At 40.9% G+C, this 12,997-nt stretch overlaps 1 protein-coding gene across 1 annotated transcript in view; it reads right to left on the bottom strand.

Moving 5' to 3' along the window:
- SNCA (synuclein alpha) overlaps positions 1 to 12,243 on the bottom strand; it is an 86,674-nt gene extending 74,431 nt beyond the window's left edge. Inside the window, exons 1-3 of the mRNA XM_066574897.1 lie at positions 11,973 to 12,243; positions 10,900 to 11,045; positions 4,880 to 4,921 (exon numbers count right to left, since the gene is read on the bottom strand). Of these exons, the coding sequence (XP_066430994.1) occupies positions 4,880 to 4,921; positions 10,900 to 11,020 (163 nt within the window). The 5' untranslated portion in view covers positions 11,021 to 11,045; positions 11,973 to 12,243. The remainder of the gene's footprint in view (positions 1 to 4,879; positions 4,922 to 10,899; positions 11,046 to 11,972) is intronic.
- Between the last annotated feature and the right edge of the window lie 754 nt (positions 12,244 to 12,997).

Below are 12,997 nucleotides of genomic sequence, written 5' to 3'. Positions count from 1 at the left end.
ACTGTGATTCCGGCTGGCTCCATGATCACTTTATGTAGAGATACAATTGTCCCGTGTAAACGGACTCTTAGTGTGTCCACAGGTGCAACCAAAGACCGAGAATGTTCAATACCTTAAAGTTTAAGTGTACAATCACTATTACAATGTACAATATACTTTTATCCGCTTATAAACTGTGAATAAGGTGCATTTTAGAACAGCAAGGACATCATCAACGGTGCAATATATATATGAGTGCAAATAAGGAAGATGGAACAGTACCCCTGCCACCTATTGGATGGCAGCATTCCTTCAAATCTATGTCAGACTCTTTTATACTGGTCTTTATAACATTGATTGGGAATAGGAAACTAAGTCAGAAAACCATACACAGACAGCAGTTTCGGGGTGTTTGCCCTTCATCAGTGTGTAAGGTTGTCACCCTTGTCACAAAAAAATACAGGCTATGGTAAAAAAAAGGGGTCGGGGGAGGGGGTCTTGGGGCGTGGCTTATTGCAGCATTTTTTTTCCCTTTATCTCCTGGATCCAGTCCAGCGGGTGTGCGCATGTGTCGGATCCAGGCCAGCATGTTCTCGTGAGTAGATGACATTTAGTGTAAATCACACTAAATGTAATCTGCTTGCGAGAACACGCTGCAGTCTGTAGAGCCGGGGACTGTGGAGACAGGATGTGACTGAGCCCCGGCAGCTGAAGAAAAGTGAGTGTGATTTTTTTTTCATTTTTTACACCAGTTTGGGTTGTTTTTCATGGAAGGGCTTCTATTTAAAGCCCTTCCCTGAAAAACAATTAAGGGGTGCTGGCGGCTGGATCCTCCACCGCAGCGTCATCTGTGACAGCTGCGGTAGGGAATTCTTTATTCGCCGTGGGGATGAAGAAAACATCTGCCGCATGTGGCAGATATGTTCTTCATCCCTGCGGGGGACACGGCAGCCCGACCACAATATTGGACGGTAAAAAAAAAAAAAAACGGCACTTGACAGGCCGGAAAAATACCGGCCAGGCCGGTAAATTACCGTCCGGGTGGCAAACCGTACCAGTGTGCAGTAGGTTTCTGCCTTGGCTGGTGAGAGGCCTGTGGTGGGTCAAGAGGGGGTGTTGTCTCTCTTGACCTATATATAAAATTGAATGTATGTCTGTATGCGTGCGTGTCTGTCTGTCTGTCTGTTTGTCCTTTATGCGCTACTACACCATTCATCCGATCGCCATGAAACTTTGGGAAGTTGTTGAGTACACTCCTGGGAAGATTATAGGCATAGTACAAATATTCTATGATAAATGGCGCATGCGCGAGCGTCATCGACAGTTACGACCCCCCCCACGTAGATCGTTCGATTTCCATCATTGCCACTAATTCTCTCACTTCCCGATGTTGTAGAAACATGAAATTTGGCACGAGCATTGAGTATGTCATAAATAGGAAAAGTTAATGGGTCCCAACTCGATTATTCAATTGTAAGCGCCAAAGAATTAGCGTCCAAATTTTACGTACGGAATCTAATTTTCTCGCTTCCCAATGTCATGGAAACTTGAAATTTGGCACAAGCATTGATTATGTCATAAATAGGAAAAGTTAATGGGTCCCAACTCGATTATTCAATTCTAAGCGCAAAAGAATTAGCGTCAAAATTTTACGTACGGAATCTAATTTTCTCGCTTCCCAATGTCATAGAAACTTGAAATTTGGCACGAGCATTGATTATGTCATAAATAGGAAAAGCTAATGGGTCCCAACTCGATTATTCAATTCTATGCGCAAAAGAATTAGCGTCCAAATTTTACGTACGGAATGTAATTTTCTCACATAGAAACTTGAAATTTGGCATGCGCATTGAATATGTCATAAATAGGAAAAGCTAATGGGTCCCAACTCGATTATTCAATTCTATGCGCAAAAGAATTAGCGTCCAAATTTTACGTACGGAATGTAATTTTCTCACATAGAAACTTGAAATTTGGCACGGGCATTGAATATGTCATAAATAGTAAACGCTAATGGGTCCCACCTCGATTATTCAATTCTATGCGCAAAAGAATTAGCGTCCAAATTTTACGTACGGAATGTAATTTTCTCACATAGAAACTTAAAATTTGGCACGGGCATTGAATATGTCATAAATAGGAAAAGCTAATGGGTCCCAACTCCATTATTCAATTCTAAGCGCAAAACAATTAGCGTCCAAATTTTACGTACAGAATCTAATTCTCTCACTTCCTGATATATATAAATGAATGTATGTCTGTCTGTCTGTCCTTTATGCTTTACTACACCATTCATCCAATTGCCATGAGACTTTGGGAAGTTGCTGAATACACTCCTGGGAAGATTACTGGCATAGTACAACTATCCTACGATAGGTGCCGCGCGTACGAGCATCGTCGACAGTTATGCCTCCCAGACAAAGATCGTTTGATTTCCATCTCAAGCACGAAACCAAAAGGCATTACGAGCAACGGGATGAGTGTTCAACCAGAAAATGATGCATCCGCCGAACGTTTCGCAAGACAATTGCTGGATATTGAGAATGCTGAGGTAAAATGAAAGCTGTGCTGTGATTGGTTGCTATTTCTTATACTGCTGAGGTAACATGAAAGCTGTGCTGTGATTGGTGGCTACTTCTTATACTACTGAGGTTGCATGAAAGCTGCGCTGCGATTCGTTGTTATATATTATACCACTGAGGTAACATGAAAGCTGTGCTGTGATTGGTTTCTATATATAATACCGCAGAGGTAACATGAAAGCTGCGCTGTGATTGGTTGCTATTTTTTATATTGCTGAGGCAGAATAAAAGTTGCGCTGTGATTGGTTGTTATTTCTCTTACTGCTGAGGTAACATGAAAGCTGCGCTGTGATTGGTTGTTATATTTTATACTGCTAAGGTAACATGAAAGCTGCGCTGTGATTGGTTGTTATATATTATACCACTGAGGTAACATGAAAGCTGCGCTGTGATTGGTTGTTATCTAGATATATAAAAACGAATGAATGTATGTCTGTCTGTCTTCGCAGCAACGCGCGACGGGTAAGCTAGTCGAATATAAATAAGCCTACATGCTTTTTCTTTCACTACACTTTGACCCCTTTGCTATAAATTTGGTGTATGATGTTGGTGCTATTAGATGACACATATGCTCACCAGTGCCGTAAAATCATAAAATGTGAGTTTAATACATTCAGGGACCTGGCAGGCGGGTTGAAAGTTACAATATTAAGTCTATGGGCATGCGCCGCTGTGCTTCAGACATGCACTGGAGAAAGTGAAGCATTGCTAAGGAACACAGCATACACTGCTAAGCTGCACCATACACGGCCCTACCAAGAGCATTAGAGACAGAGAGAGACAGCGATAGACAGACAGAGAGAGAGCAATAGAGACAGCGATAGAGAGACAGAGTGAGTGATAGAGACAGAGAGCAATAGCAAGACAGAGAGAGAGACAGTAATAGAGAGAGACAATTGAGAGACAGTGAGAGAGCGATAGAGAGACAGTGAGAGAAAGATCAATTGACAGACAGAGAGAGAGAGTGATAGAGACAGAGAGCAATAGAGAGAGAGACAGTTAGAGAAAGAGCAATAGCATGAGACAATGATAGAGAAACAGACAGAGAGAGAGCACTAGAGAAAGAGTGACAGAGCAATAGAGAGAGACAGTGCGAGAAACAGCAATAGAAACAAAGAGAGAAAGCAATAGAGAAGCAGAGAGAGAATGATAGACAGAAAGTGAGAGTGATAGAGAGACAGACAGAGAGAGCAATAGAGAAAGAGACAGAGAGAGAGCAATAGAGAAACAGACAGAAATAAAACAATAGAGAAACAGATAGAAAGAGAGAGAGCGATAGAGAAATAGACAGATGGAGAGTGATAGAGAAACTGAGAGAAAGCAATAGAGAGAGAGACCAATTGGGAGACAGACAGAAAGAGAGAACGATAGAGAGACAGAGAGAAACAGACAAAGAAAGAGCGATAGACAGAGAGAGTGCAATAGAAAGACTGAGAGAGTGATAGAGAGACATAGTAAAAGCGATAGAAAGACATAGAGTGAGCGATAGAGAGACAGAAAAAGAGAGCGAGAGACAGACAGAGAGAGACAGAAAGAGAACTAAAGAGACAGACAGAGAGAAAGAGCACTACCAAGACAGAAAGAGGTAGAGACAGAGAGCGAGAGAGAGAGAGAGAAAGACAGAAACAGACACAGAGAGAGAGAGAGGCAGACAGAGAGAAAGAGACAAAGGCAGAGAGACAGACAATAAGGGAGAGAGACAAACAGAGCTAAAGAGACAGAGTGAGAGACAGACAGACAGAGAGAAAGACAGACAAACAGAGAGAGACCTGTAGGCTTTTTTATATTAGATATCTGCTCCAAATACAAAGTGACACTCTAAATAATCACCTAACCAAGCAGATTTAGAAGTTTACAACCTCCACTTTTGAAACATTTTATGTTCGGGTAGCGAACATCGTGTCAATCTAATAATGATGAATGTGCTGATGGCCCACTATGCACATTTCAAGGATGATGGTCATGGGCATTTGAGGGTTGGGGGTTCCATCTATTTCCAAAATATCCACAATATCTTGTAGGTTGATGTAATAAAGAAGCAATTTTATTGGGATATGGCGCACTCTTTTAGTTATAGGTTTTTATATATTCTATGAGCATTCTCATTCATAGTGAGCTATAGTATCTTTTTTTACTCATGTTTGGAGTATTGTATTGAACCAATGTAAGCAGATGAGGAGAATCTTTGAGATCCCCCAATCATAAGACCCATCATAACCCATATAAATATTAGACTTCCTCGTCTTTTTTTCTGTTGTCACACTTTAGTTAATGAATATTACAAATATGTTTTCCTTGAAAAATCACATATGCCATACCTGTAGTCACTCCATGTACAACCCCTTCTTTTGTTTTTGAGCCTATAAAACATAGAAGAAACACACATTTCAATTATTCTGCTTGGTAATTGGAAAACATGAAATACTTCACATCTCTTTATGAGCGATTTGCTTTTCATTGATCATTGAGAAAGGTCATGGAAATAATGATCAGCAGTTGCTACTTTATAGTAAAGTTCTGTAATCTTTGAGAAAATGATGTTTTAGCCGTGCTCTCACTTCTCAGCTTGATGCCAGGAATTCTGTATTAGCTCTCAGTATTACACTTCACATCTCATTTCATGACTCATTTGTCATTCTCACTTTTTTGTACGGAATTAGATTAACAAGCACAAGTGCTGTCCATCTGTGGTGCTAGAATTGCGCTGTATTCAATCTTTGCTTCCTGGCAAGGATACATTTCAAAAGAAATCATCATTCTAAAACAGAAGTCCCAACTTCTTAGACCTTGTGACCCACATTCAACTTTGAGTTGTTGGTTCGAGAGCCATATTCATTTCAAAAATGTTAACATATTAAATATGGAAAGCTACATAATCATGACATTTCAATTTGCTGATACATTTTTCTGTTTGAAATTTTAGACACAGATAGATATGTAATAATATTAATGTGGATGTGACAAGTGCATATAGTCATAACTCAGAGCTCCCATGGAGAGCCACACAGTAGTCCCAAGCCCCTAGTTGGGGGCAACTGTTCAAAAACATTGTAGTAGTATCCCACTATGGTTAAGAGGACTCTACATAGTCACCAATAAATCCAAGACTGTATTACATTATGGGGACAAATATTTAAAGCCATTTTCCACTTTCAAAGCTGAATCAAGGTTGGTAGAGGCCCCTAATGAAAAAAAAAAACATTGTATCGGTGGAGAGTTGAGTGGTGGAGCGACCTATAGATATGGTGCAAATAGGAAAGTAAAGCACTCACCAATGCCATGTATGCAAAAATGCCCTATTTTCTTGAAAAGCTGTAGTTTTCTTTAACCCCTTAAGGACTAGGATGTTTTGCTCCAAAAGGACCTGCACTCTTTAGTGATTTTACCCATGTGGTGGTGTTATGGCCACATTTTTTTTCTTCAACTACCAAAATTATTTTTGCTGCATCAGCGGTGGGTCGTTTTCTTTTTTATATACATATTTTTATTTAATTCTATATTTTTTAAAATTTATATTTGTAATTACTTTTTTAACATCTGTATCCACCATGACATCTTCTAAGATCTCTGGGGGTCATTCACATGGTCTTTTTTTTTTATTTCTTACTTCTCCACTGTAACTGGGGCATCCATAGGAGCCCCAGTTACAGGGAAAAACATTTCCCTGTAGTGACAATAGTCACTGGCAGAGCTGATCTGAGTCTGCTAAGACCCTGCAGCTCTGCAATGGCAGGGGATGCCTGGTGATCACATGATTGCTGGTTCAAAGAGCAGAAGTGACACTGTCTTCACCACATAGTGCTCATTGAGTGCTATGTAGCCAGCAAGAGACAAGGCAGAAGTCGTTCTAAAACTGCTTCTGCCTTCTCCTCCATGTCATCAGCTCTGACTAACAGCTGAGGACCCAGCATGTTCCTGAGGCATTGCAACAGCAGAAGCTTTAAAGGGGTTGTCCCGCGGCAGCAAGTGGGTCTATACACTTCTGTATGGCCATATTAATGCACTTTGTAATGTACATTGTGCATTAATTATGAGCCATACAGAAGTTATCAAAAGTTTTATACTTACCTGCTCCGCTGCTGGCGTCCTCGTCTCCATGGTGCCGACTAATTTTCGGCCTCTAATGGCCAAATTAGCCGCGCTTGCGCAGTCCGGGTCTTCTGCTGTCTTCAATGGGGCCACTCGTGCAGAATGCTGGCTCCGTGTAGCTCCGCCCCGTCACGTGCCGATTCCAGCCAATCAGGAGGCTGGAATCGGCAATGGACCACACAGAAGCCCTGCGGTCCACAGAGGGAGAGGATCCCGGCGGCCATCTTCAGCAGGTGAGTATGAAGACGCCGGACCGCCGGGATTCGGGTAAGTACTACCCGGTTTGTTTTTTTAACCCCTGCATCGGGGTTGTCTCGCGCCGAACGGGGGGGGGGGGGGGGGGTTAAAAAAAAAAAACGTTTCGGCGCGGGACAACCCCTTTAATTCCGTATTGTATTTATCCAACTGGCTAGGATTAAAACCCAGGACCAAATGCCGTAAATTTATGGCACTTGGTCCTTATTAGGTTAAAGTTTTTTACTCCTTGTTGCTACAGGAACGGTCCATCTCTGCTATGGGCTTCTGAGCAGCCTGAACAATTCCTCGTTGTTTGCGCTGCTCAGAAGCCCTACTCTGCAGAGAGCAGTGATAGCTGGTGGCTGGCCTGGAGATATTGCGCCTGTGCTCCAGAGATGCCAGTCACCTAGTGGATCATTGCACAGTGAGTTAGCAGTGCACAAGCGCTGGCAATCTCCTCTCCAGAGCGGAGATGCTTGATTTCCCCAGGAACAAACAGCAAACAACTTTGCTCCTCCTGGAGCGGAAGGATATTACAGGATATAAATCTTAGGTTAATTGTTAATCCGGGTATACAGGCAAGTAGGAACTATTAGGGGTTGATCCAGGGAATAGTCTAATTGCCATTAGGGAGTCGGGAAGGAATTTTTTCCCCAAAAGGGCTAATTGACTTCTGCTCTTGGGGTTTTTTGCCTTCCCCTGGATCAACAACACAGAAGGATAAACAGGCTGAACTAGATGGACATTGTCTTTATTCGGCCTTACAAACTATGTTACAGCTTTTTTAAGAAAACTGGGCATTTTGGCAACAGCCATGTTATTGGTAAGTGCTGTACTTTCCTATTTGTAGTACACTGGAATGCGGTTCCCGAGATTGGAATATCTCTTTAACTTATTTCTAAACCTGACGTACCCTGTTATGTGTGCCTAGAGATGGTAAAGAAATATATACAAAAAATAAAAACCTCTTCTGGCTTGTATGGCCCATCGTCAATAGTTTCCCATTTTTAAAAATGTATACATTTTTCTCTCACTATAATCGGTTCTTGTCCATTACAGTAAGTAAGCCATATTATTAACTTGAACTGGGAAAAGAATAGAATTTTATTCAGATTTCTTTCAGCTTCATTTCTGACCCAGTGCTGCTTTTAATGGGCTCGTTCACATTTCCGTATTTTGCGTGTACATTTGATTCGCGCCAAAAAATAGAAGTCAATATGCAAGGAGATGCGTAATGAACTGCATAATTACACTGGAAAAAGAATACATCCGGGACTCATTAGACAAATTATCTATTTCAAGTGGTGCGTTTTGTCAGGCGCTCGCAAATGAACATGCCCTCTGGGCAGAAAAAGTATAGTAAAATGCGCACTAAAGAGCATGTGCTGAGGTGAGTGCAAATGCGCATACGCCCGTGTGAAGGAGCCCTTAATTGGGGATCCTACAGGTTGGAAAACAACTGGTCAAATAGTAGTGGCAAATTCTAGCCTTATGCTACTATGTTGGGAAAGCCTTTTTGTGATATACAGTAGATAAAATGTGTAAGAGCAGATATTTCGGCCATTTTTTGCTGGACATTTATAAGCTCTACACTTTAATAATGTACATACAGTGGATGGAGAAAAATATGGAAACACATACGAAATGCATGCCTTAAGTTACATGGGATTATAAATCATATTCAAATAAGACATGTAGAGACCAATTTTAAGTGGAGGTAATATGACACAGATGGTCCCGGGCAGAAGTCAAGATCTGCCCGAGCAACAAGCTTCCATCAGTCAGGGGTTTGAGCCACTAAACTGCTGTTGCCAGCTAGCTGCCAAAAGCACCCAGAGCAGGGCAAGAGGTGAAGTAATCACAAATTTGTCTGGAAAGCTCTGAAACAAGCAGGGGCCAAAATAGCAGCTCCATGCTGATGGTTAAAATCCCATGCATTTCGTATGGTGTTTCCATATTTTTGCCCCCCCCCCCCCCCCCCCTGTATGGTATAAAAAGAGAATTTAGAAAAGTCAATTTGTGCTAGGAGACAGCTGTGATGAAACAGGTAGGAATAGTAATAATTGCTTAGTAGAGAGAAAATAAAGTGTGTAGTTCAACTGTGTTCTGTATAATTGTAACCTTTCAGTTTCTTGCTGACTTGTAATATTGCGCATGGCATTGAATACTGTATAACTAATTTCATGTTTTATAGAATAAAGGATGTACAAGCGTTGTCGCTGCAGGGTACATACTCAGACAGGCAGCCTGATTGCTGTCTGACTACACATTGCCCAAGGCAAGCGGATCATTAAAATCAATAAATATAGAAGATTTGTATGGAGAAAACATTAATAAGGAGGGGAATTATGCAAAGGTTTTATAAGTTGCTTAATCTGCTCAGATGCTGGACTGGGTAAAGCTGCAAGGGACGCAGAGGTAGCAGACTGACCCGGGCCCCGGTGCCAGAGGGGGCCCAAAAGTCTCTTAGACAGAAAAGAAGACACCATTATTAAAATTCTCACATGGCAGGTGGGGGCGCTGTTCCTGGGACCCCGGAGTTTCAAGTTCCAATTTTGATTGATCTGAAGTGTTCAAATCACAGACAACTGCATTAACTGTGCCACATTATTTAATTCCATTACCTTTCTGTACACTTGGGTCCCCTTCACACGTGTATATGCACACTTTTTTGCACACTGACAAGGCTTTTTTGCATGCGTATTGGTGTATTTTACTGTACTTTTTTTGTCCACAAGGCATGTTCATTTGCGTGCGGCAAACAAAGACGCACCAATTGAAATGGCTAATTAATCTAATGAGTTCCAGATATGTTCCTCTCCCTGCGCAATTATGTAGTGTTACGTAATGTTTCACGCATCTCCCAGCTTATTGTGCGCGCATTTGCAAATCCCCATTGACTTCTATGGGGACGTTGGAAGTGCAAGTGCACAGGAAAATAGAGCACGCTGTGTTTTCTTTGCGCGCAGGAAAATTATGTGCATTTAAATTAACCCATTAAAATCAATAGATTATATTCTCTGCGTATTGTCTGCGCAAATACACACGTGTGAAGGGGGCCTTCAGGAGACTCTGGCATTGGGACTTATGGGGGCCATTGAGAGAACTGAATGAAGTATGAAAGCAATCTGTATGCATTGTGTATGTGAGTATGTATGTGTGCGTGGGGGGGGGGGGAGGTTGTGAAAGTTCCTCTTAGCATTTATTTAAGCGTATTGCAGGGTTTGCTGATGTTGACTGGTGTCGCTGCCTTTTACACAGGGCAGTTATCACTGGAATAATCACTTAAAAGATTGATTTTCAGTCACACAGCCTCCCACAGGGCACTGAATGAGAAATAACAGAATAGTTGCTAGTCATTTCAGCTCACTAGCAAGCGACTTCTTGCTCAGTGTAAACAGGAGTCGTTCAATCTTTGAAAAACCGCCTATTCAATGTGAATGGAGGCAGGCGGCTGGAAGAGATCTCCAGTGCTCCGCCTCCATTCATGACTATTTGTCCTGTGTTAAAGCAGAGGAGTGATAGTCATTGGCAAGACCATCAGGCGCAGTGTAAGAGGAACCTTGAAGAGCCAGCATTCTAGGCAAATAAAGCATGACGAGGAAAGGGTGCCTAAATCAAGGCTTCAAATTTCAACTTTTTTACATCTATGCAATCCAATAATCGAAATCTATTAAATTAAATAAATTTTTATCATCAATATACCAACATATATTTTCTGAACTCATGATCCATCCAGTAATATCAAAGCTGGTCTATTAAATTCTATCATGATTCCTGAACAAGGTTCCATACCATTGAAGCCGTCCACTAGAATGAATGCTATCTAGCTACAATGAGTAATATGAAAAATGGGTAATAATCTTATCTGTGCAGACATGAAAAATACAAACCTCTTTCTCAAGCTTACAGAAGAACAGAATGCACCTTGGGCTCTTAACATCTCTTACTCTTGAGGGAAATCAGAATCCAAATTTCATAGTGGGCAGTTTCTTGGTCCATTTTTACCTACCCACGTAAAGGACGCCCTCTTTTGTCTTTCCTGCTGCTTCCGCCACACCCTGTTTGGTTTTTTCAGCAGCTGCTACGACTCCCTCTTTAGCTTTGGAAAGCCCTTTCATGAATGCATCCATAGCTAATGACTGTGGCTCACAAGTGCTGGAAAACAGATGCCGTTCATGGGAAATAGTTGTCAATTGCACTTCATACAAACATTAAAATATTCTAAACTAAAATGGGAATCAACATTAGGGAATTGGTTATAATCTTTTTAACTGATAACATTTTATGAAGTCAAGCAACGAACTATCTCATGGGCAATCGGAAAATAGACTCAGATCATCCTCCGTATAGTGTGAAAATGGGTATAACTTGCATCATTATAAGCATATTGTAGTGAGGTCTCGTAATTAGAGGTGTTTAAATTAACTAAGATTATAGATGGATACATACAGTAGATATAAGAGGATGGATGGATATGAGATAAATATTAGATAGATATGAGACAGGTAGATATGAGATAGATAGATAGATAGATAGATAGATAGATAGATAGATAGATAGATAGACAGACAGACAGACAGACAGACAGACAGATAGATAGATAGATAGATAGATAGATAGATAGATAGATATGATACAGGTAGATAGATAGATAGATAGATAGATAGATAGATAGATAGATAGATAGATAGATAGATAGATAGATAGATATGAGACAGATAGATATTAGATAGATAGGTAGATAGATATGACATAGGTAGATAGATAGATAATAGAAAGAAACATAGATATGAGATAGATAGATAGATAGATAGATACATAGATTGGTCTTCATTACCTGAAGCATTTACAGCCTCATTGATCTTGCATGTGTCCTGGTTGTGAACAATTACCCTACACATAGTATTTTTCAATAGGAGGAGGAACAGGTACATAATGTTTCCATTGAGAAATATTGATACAATGAGAAAATATTGTATAGCTATGTAATATTAAGCCTAACATAGTAGCCTAGAAATGTGTAGCTAGCTACCTATTCTGTGAAATGTATACATACATCTTTAGAAATATAGCAATACTTACATAAACCTTTTGTTTCTCGAAGGCTGACCGAGAGTGATGATATCTGATCTTCTGTAACAAGTTAAATTAAAATTCAGTACATTTCGGTTAAATAAATCCCATATATATGGATGTGCAAAACCCTGATAGAATGCAGTTCATTCAGATGTAGTAGCAGGCACTCAGTGAGAAATGAATTCTAAAATACTATCGCTAAAAAGTAGACGAAAAGGAGAAAAATGGTTCAGAGATCACTTTTACTCTACAAGAGCAGCTTCTTCGTGTGACTCGTCCTCCCTTCTTCCCCAACACCCTCTTCATCTCCCTCCTCCTCTTTCTTTCCTTTCCACATGCCTGATTTGTCAGTGTGAAAACTGAAAAATCCCAGGCAGCCTCCCAAGCTGGACCACTTGTATGCTTGCTGCTTCCCTGGCAAACAGCGAGAGCCATTATCAGCAGGATTGCTCCAGATTCGGGTCACAATAGAAAATGATGGCATGCATCATGTTAATTAGCCATGCAGATGCAGAATAGCAGCGACCACATCTGTCCAGAAGTGGGAGCTGGAAGATAGGTGCAATAGTCAACCGCACACATTTCTTATCAACGGCGTCCTCGCTCCAGCAGCTCGGGGAGTCACACTGGGCTGAATTATTCATTGCTAAATGAATATGACAGCATAATAATTATCCTCCAACCACAAACCCCACAGTCACTTGTAGCTCAGCATCAGGTGATATTGGAAGAGGTCTCATGATGGTGTCAAGGGCTTCAGAAAAAAATAAGGCAAATACATGTTTTCATACTGTAACACAAGTATGGCAGCAGAACGAACACAATACATCATGAGACGTGAGCCATATTAATCAACCAAGGGCACTAATACCCAATGTAGGACTCCGCATGATGAGCGCGGAGCTCTGGTTTCTCTAGAATATCATACCTCCTCTATGTATTTTAGGGCTCCTTCACGTATTTGTGCACGATTTTGCATAGATAAAATTTACATGTAGAAAACGCAGAGAATGTATAGAAGCCATTTTTTT

This window comes from Eleutherodactylus coqui, chromosome 7 (genome assembly GCF_035609145.1).
Source record: "Eleutherodactylus coqui strain aEleCoq1 chromosome 7, aEleCoq1.hap1, whole genome shotgun sequence".
Taxonomy (NCBI): Eukaryota; Metazoa; Chordata; class Amphibia; order Anura; family Eleutherodactylidae; genus Eleutherodactylus; species Eleutherodactylus coqui.
This window is presented reverse-complemented; position numbering and strand designations above follow the sequence as displayed.